Here is a 6,992-nt window from a genome sequence, read left to right as displayed (position 1 = left end):
AAAAGGACCCTGACAATAAAGGAGAGCCCAAGCCAAAGAAACCAAAGCCTTCTGCAGGCTTAGTTCCTGATCTTGTGGGGGAGCAGCTAGGTGGTGAAGCTACAGAGTTGTGCAGGGCATGGGGCAAATTGAGAGATCAGAATGCTTTGATCTTCTTTGACACAGGTGCTAGAGCCAACTTCATTTCACCAGATTTGGCTGGCCGATTGGGGATTCGCGCAGAGGAGATGGGGCCGTTACATGAGGCAAATATGGCTTGTCCAGGGTATGCAGAACCCGTTACTCCTATCATTGGGAAGCTTCGGCTTCATTTACAGGGTTATGTGGACAGCGAGGAGTTCTTCATCATGCCTTTGGATGGCTGTGATGTTTTGTTGGGGATGCCATGGTGCCACAGAGTACATGCGGTGGTGGATACTTACAATAGGAAAATTACTCTGACTCATAGAGGGAAAGAGCATGTATTGGATGTAAAACTCAAAGGGGAATCTGTTCCTATTGTATCCGCTTCGGTGATTTCATCAGTAATGAAAAAGCATCTTTCCGCGTACTTGATTTATGTAAAGGATGCACAGGATGATGAGTCTAAGTCTAATTTGTCAATGTTAGATAAGGACAGGGCTGATTTCTTAAGTGGGTTTCAAGACTGTTTTTCCGAGTCATTGCCAGGAGAATTACCTCCTGAGAGGCCAGAAGATCATGCCATAGATCTGATTCCTGGTAGTACTCCACCGAATAGACCGCCGTACCGTGTTAGTGCAGCCCAACAGGAAGAGATTATGAGTCAGGTGCAGGAGCTATTGAATAAGGGGTTGATTCAGCCTAGCTCATCACCCTTTTGCTCACCTGTGCTCTTAGTGCAGAAGAAGGATGGTTCTTGGCGCATGTGTATAGATTACAGGGCGCTGAATAAGAATACCATCAAGAATCGATTCCCCATACCGAGGATCGATGACATCTTGGACCGCTTACAGGGCTCCACAATTTTTAGTCGTATTGACTTGAAAAGCGTGTATCACCAGATACGCATTAGACCCGAGGATGTGCATAAGACAGCATTCCGAACCACATTTGGGTTGTATGAGTTCTTGGTTATGCCCTTTGGTTTGACAAATGCGCCTGCCACATTTAACAGAATGATGGACAGGATTTTCAGGCCTCATAGAGAGTTTGTGGACACATTCTTTGATGATATGATTGTGCATTCACAAACTGAGGAAGAGCATAGAAGGCATTTGGCCATTGTGTTTGCAGAACTCAGAAACCATAGGTTGGTGGTTAATGGCAAGAAGAGTGAGTTTTTCTTGCAGGAGATACATTTCTTGGGGCATATTGTGTCTGGTCATGGAGTCCGTATGGATCCAGCAAAGGTGGAAGCAATACTTAATTGGCCAGCTTTGAGGACTGTGCATGATGTACGCAGCTTTTTAGGATTGTGTTCCTATTACAGGCGTTACATACGGCACTTTGCTGAAATTGCTTCGCCTCTTCATGCTTTGACGAAGAAAGCAACTCCGTTTAGATGGGCTGATCGGGAAATTACAGCATTCAAAAAGCTCAAAGAAAAGCTTACTTCGGACCCAGTATTGGTGTTACCGGATCTCCGAAAGGCTTTTGTTGTCCAGTGTGATGCATGTGGAAGTAGCATTGGTGCAGTTCTCATGCAAGAGAGACATGTGATAGCCTATTAGAGTAGAGTTTTGCAAGATGCCGAGAAGCATTTACAGGTGTATGAGAAAGAGATGTTGGCTGTAATTCACGCTCTTTCTACATGGAAACACTACTTGCTTGGGGCTGATTTCACTGTGCAGACAGATCATCAGACCTTGCGATATTTCCTCACTCAGACTAAGCTTTCAGAGAAGCATATGCGTTGGGCAAACTTTTTGTCAATGTTTCACTTCCAGATTGTGCATGTGGAAGGCAAAAAGAATGTAGTGGCAGATGCTTTGTCACGCAAGCCACAGGTCTCTGCAGTTTCACTTGCTTATCATCATGAGCTTGATGAAATGAAAGAGCAGTATGCCCATGATGAGGATTTTGAAAGGTTGTATGATCAGATGTCTGAGGGTCAGCGGCATGAGCATTACACTCTTAGAGATGGGTTTTTATTGATGCATGGCAGACTGTGTGTTACCAAGCCATTGCGACTCAAGGTTATGATTGAAAGTCATGCTCCACCGTATGCAGGTCATAGAGGGATTGACGCCACGGTAAAAGCAGTGGAGACTTTCTTTTATTGGCCAACCTTGAGAAGAGATGTTGATGCCTTTGTGAGGCAATGCATCGTATGTCAGAAGGTAAAGTTTGACCGTCAGAAGACACCAGGGTTATTACAGCCTTTACCTACTCCGGATAGACCTTGGGAGAGCATTGCCATGGATTTTGTATTTGATCTTCCACGGACACAAACGGGAAATGATGGCATCTGGACTATCATATGCAGGTTCAGTAAGCAGGCTCATTTCATTCCCGTGCGGAAGACAATTAAAGTGGATCATATGGTGAAGTTGTTCATGGCGAACATCTTCAAGTATCATGGCGAACATCTTCAAGTATCATGGCTTGCCTACGTCTATCATTAGTGACCGTGATCCACGGATGACGAGTTTGTTTTGGAGAGGGTTGTTTGACAACATGGGTACAACTCTCAAGTTTTCATCGTCATTTCATCCACAGACAGATGGTCAATCAGAAGAGGCTAACTCTACAGTGTTGGATCTTCTCAAGTGTTATGTGTCAGAGCACAAGCAACAATGGGAAAAGTATCTTCCTTTGGTGGAGTTTGCATATAACAACACTGTACATAGCTCGACAGGCAAGGCGCCTTTTGAGATTGTAGAAGGAGGGAGGAAAGTACCACCCATTTTGCATACAAAGGATAAGATCTTTGAAGCTGATCAGTATGTGGAGAGCTTGGATGAAGCTTATCGGAGAGTTAAGTTGGCCCTCCAGAAAACTCAGCAGAAGCAAAAGAAAGCCGCAGACCGTCACAGACGTGATTTACAGTTTGCATTGGGTGATTGGGTTCTTTTGCGCTTTGAAAAGCGCTAGACTCAAGAAGATGAAGGGTAAAGAGCGCTTATTCCCTAAGTTGAGCATGCGATATTATGGGCCTTTTCAGGTTTTGGAAAAGATTGGTGAGGTAACCTATCGTTTGAAGTTACCAGATCACTGGAGGATTCACAATGCTTTTCACGTGAGTCTTCTTAGACCTTTCCGTGGGGATGTGCCTGAGGATGTATCAGATGAGGCTCAGCCGGAAGTTGAGGAACTTGATGAGGTTTTGATTCCAGAGCAGATACTGGCACATAAAGAAAGGAAGGTACGAGGTAAAGTTTCCCGTCGCTATCTTGTGAAGTTCAAGAACTATTCACCGATGGATGCGAAGTGGATGGAGGAAGGTGACTTAACAGATTCACCTCAGGTTTTGCAGCTTTATCTCGATGCCTTTGAGTTAGAGCCGACTCTTATTGTGGCTCATTCAGGTTCAGCAGAGCATGGGTCTGGAGCATTACCTGATGCTCAAGAGGGGGGTAGCACCTCCACTCCCTTGGTACAGACAGGCTCAGATGACATCTAGAGGTCGCTTGGTGCAGATTTTCTCTCACCCGAAGGTACTGAGGCTGACAGTACATCTGTTTATGGGACTTCTATGATATATGTGTACTAGTCACATGGAGATTTTTGTGGATATGTATGGTTCACAGTGGTATACAACTTGGACTATTACTATGCCATTGGTTTGCAGTGAAAGTTGATACATGTGTATGGCTCAGAGAGATTGGGACGCTGATCTTGCCATATTGTATATTTCACTTTGGATATTTTGATGCATCACCAGAATGCAATCGAGGACGCTTGCCACTTTTCAAGAGGGGGGTATGTCATGGCCCTGTGAAAATGGAACAGTACAAGTGTGGGCATGGTGGTTGCAGAGTCAGAATATTTTATGATTCACTTGGGGGGTGCCCGGACAGAGTTTAAGATAGGTGTGAAGGGGGGAACTAGAAACATTAAACTTTAATGTTTATTAAAGTTTGCCCCTAGGCCTTAGTGGCCCTAGGAACTTATTAAAGTTTGGGGCCCTAGGGATTAATTTGGGGGAGAGTCACTCCACTTTTGGAGTTTTCTCTCTCTTCTCTCTCTCTCTCTTTCCTTTTTGGGAGTCGTGGAGCAAAAGAGAGGATTCTAGCGTGGAAAAACTGAGGAAGCTCTAGGCGGCTGCTGAAGACTGGTCTAGCTGCTGTTTTTCTGTGAACTGTGTAGAAGAAGCTGTACAACAGCCGTACAGTACTGTACGACTGCAGGGATTGCTGTGGACAGAGAAGCGCAGGTCTGAGGGGCTGGTACAGGCGCCTGCAACTGCAGGATACAGGCTGTACAGTGCTGTACGACTGCAAGTACAGCCCTGTACTTTCTGCAGGTACACTGTACGGCCAGTTCTAGGGCAAGTACAGGTGCTGGACAGTGTTGTAGCAGGACGACGCAGGCAACCAGTAGCAAAATCCAGCAGGCGGCTACCTCTGATTCTCTGCAGAAAGACCGTACCGTCAAGTACAGGCAAGTACAGTCAAGTACAATCAAGTACAGTGCTGTTTTTCAGATCTGTACTTTCAAGGACAGCATAAGAGTGAACATTAGGAGGAGGATACAGGCAAGAACAAGCACACGTGTGAGGCAGGGTTGTGGATACAAGAGCCTGCAAGTACAGATTGGTGCTGTTGCTTCCTCCAGTGTTGTTTCACGAGCTGAACTTGGTAAGCTCTGTTTCTGTTCATCTATCTCTCTTTCTACTGCTTGATGTCTGTTGCAGATATGTGTTATCTGGCCCCTTGTGAGAGGAGGGGTATGGCAGATTGACAAGGGTTGAGACAGAGATTGGACAGCACATGTATGTTTGAGCTGAGAAGATGTATCATGCACTTGAGTTATGCCAGATGTATGCCCATGGCTGGCCTGCTTAGTGATCTTGGCTTATCAGAGGGAGGCACAGTGTGTTACTGTGGAACACAGATCTGTGTGCATAGATCCTCTGTGCTGAGAAGGATTTGTGGGCCGTCAGATTGGATATACAGGTGTAAACTCTTGGCTGATCTTTGTGTTGTACTCAGCCATTCATATTATTTTAATTGAATAAAGAAATACCGCAAGGGGCGCCAAGCTTTGGGGCCAACAGGTGTCGCTGTGTTTTCAGATTTGGGCACTCTAGCTCCAATCTGTGTTTTGTTTCTCATCTAGACTACAAGTGGACGGGTGATTGCTTCTACCGCACTCTGGTTTTCTATCAGAGGCCGGTTTCATAAGACACATCACTCTGCCTACATTGTTCGGACTCTCAAAACATATTTGAACTCCTTCTCTAGGTCAGTGTTCATATTTGCTCGGCTCAATCCTCGAAAGAGAGTAAAGTCTAGTCTCATAAATCTTCATCTTCACTAATGACAATTTTGGGCTTTACCAAATTGTCAAAGCCCAAGTGGCAGATTGCTATACATCCTAGTGCATACACTCTCCACTAGCGAGGAAGTGAATGGTTGAAAATGTTGCAAGGACATGTCCACTACTAATACACAAATTGATCCAATAGCCAATGCTGCCATGAAGTTGACTTGCAACTAGGACATGGGAAGCCATCATGCAAGACATGGCTGTCAAAACTTGGTGCAATGTCCCAACCCCATTCTCAAATTGACATTTCACACCCTTACTTGGCAGGTAACGTTTTTTCAATCCTGTTGACAATAGCAGGCCACGTTGTTTAGAATGTCACATCACGATAAGCTTGGCCTAATAATTACATGAAGAGGTCCAAGGCACCATTGCTAAGCGCAGCCGTGACATTACCATTGTGATGCGCCTTCAACCAACTCTCCCTCACACCTGAGCCTGCCTATGGCACACACATGAGAAGGCCTTGGGATTCTGTTTTCATTTTCACTTTTGCATTTCAGTTTGGGCATTCTGATTACTATGATGAAAGAAGACCCCTAAGAGTAGGTTCATGGACCACACCCAGTATAATTCTTTTACCCTTCAATGTTGTGATGTGAAGCGTAGGATATGAAGTGATAAAACATAAGACCTCCCAACCCCAAAACCTTTTTGCTTCAACTTAAAAAATAATCACTTTATGGAGCCCATCTTCACTGATGTGATGCGAATAGTACTAAAACATCATAATAACAGCAAACATTTTTTTTTCGTTTTTTTTCTACATGAAACCCACCACTGAAAAAGACACTTACCAAGCCCTTGAGACCCTTGGGAAAGGTGGAGAGGTTGTCAAGGTGCCCGAGCACATTATCAATGGATGCAAAGATGGGTTCTGTGACCAAAGTCATGGCTGCTTTGTTCTCTTCAAGCCCTTGCACAACATGGACAACTCCAGGGTGCCTTAATTTGACCAGCTGCATAGCATCAGCCCTGATGATGTCCAGAAAAGCATCTTCGGCTGCTTTGGAGAGTCCAATTCTCTGTCTAGACTCTGCTAGGGTTTTCTTGTCCAGGACCCACACACACACATCTTGGTTGTGGGCCACAGATTTGTTCCGGTGCTTGGCTGCGTAGAGTTTCCACATTAGGCCGGGTCCCCCGGATCCCACTTGCTCCTGCAGCTCATATTCCTGCAGCGCTTTGGGCCCTGTGACCTCCTGGACTGTGTTTTGTACTGTTTGCTCGATCACAGCTGCGGTCTTGGCCAGGGCCTGCGTCAGGCTCTTCATATTGAGAGACATGGATGTCTGCTTTTTTTCCTCTTCTGCAGAGAAAGGGAGGTAGATCAGCTAACAGAAAAGAACGCACACATGAGGGGGATATATGGGCAATCAATTAATGCCAATCATCAAGCAGCGGTGGTATGCTAGACAAGCAAGGCTCGGGTTCTTTGTCCTGGATCCGGAGAAGAGAAGAGGCTTTCAACGTGTCAGAGACGCTGAGAGAGAGAGCGCTGTTTTGTATTATTAGCTCTCAAGATTCAGGACCCAGGTCCT

At 45.4% G+C, this 6,992-nt stretch overlaps 1 protein-coding gene across 1 annotated transcript; it reads right to left on the bottom strand.

The window, feature by feature from the left end:
- Positions 1-6,115: 6,115 nt before the first annotated feature.
- Positions 6,116-6,737, bottom strand: LOC147627927 (SCY1-like protein 2 A). Its single transcript, XM_086814280.1, has 2 exons — positions 6,249-6,737; positions 6,116-6,169 (listed from the first exon to the last, which is right to left on the bottom strand). The coding sequence occupies exons 1-2, from the start codon at positions 6,735-6,737 to the stop codon at positions 6,116-6,118; spliced, it is 543 nt and encodes a 180-aa protein (XP_086670406.1).
- Between the last annotated feature and the right edge of the window lie 255 nt (positions 6,738-6,992).

This window comes from Cibotium barometz, chromosome 20 (genome assembly GCF_041138505.1).
Source record: "Cibotium barometz isolate CiBa-2024 chromosome 20, ASM4113850v1, whole genome shotgun sequence".
Lineage (NCBI taxonomy): Eukaryota > Viridiplantae > Streptophyta > Polypodiopsida > Cyatheales > Cibotiaceae > Cibotium > Cibotium barometz.
Note: the sequence above shows the minus strand (reverse complement) of the source record. Positions and strands in the feature narration are given on the sequence as shown.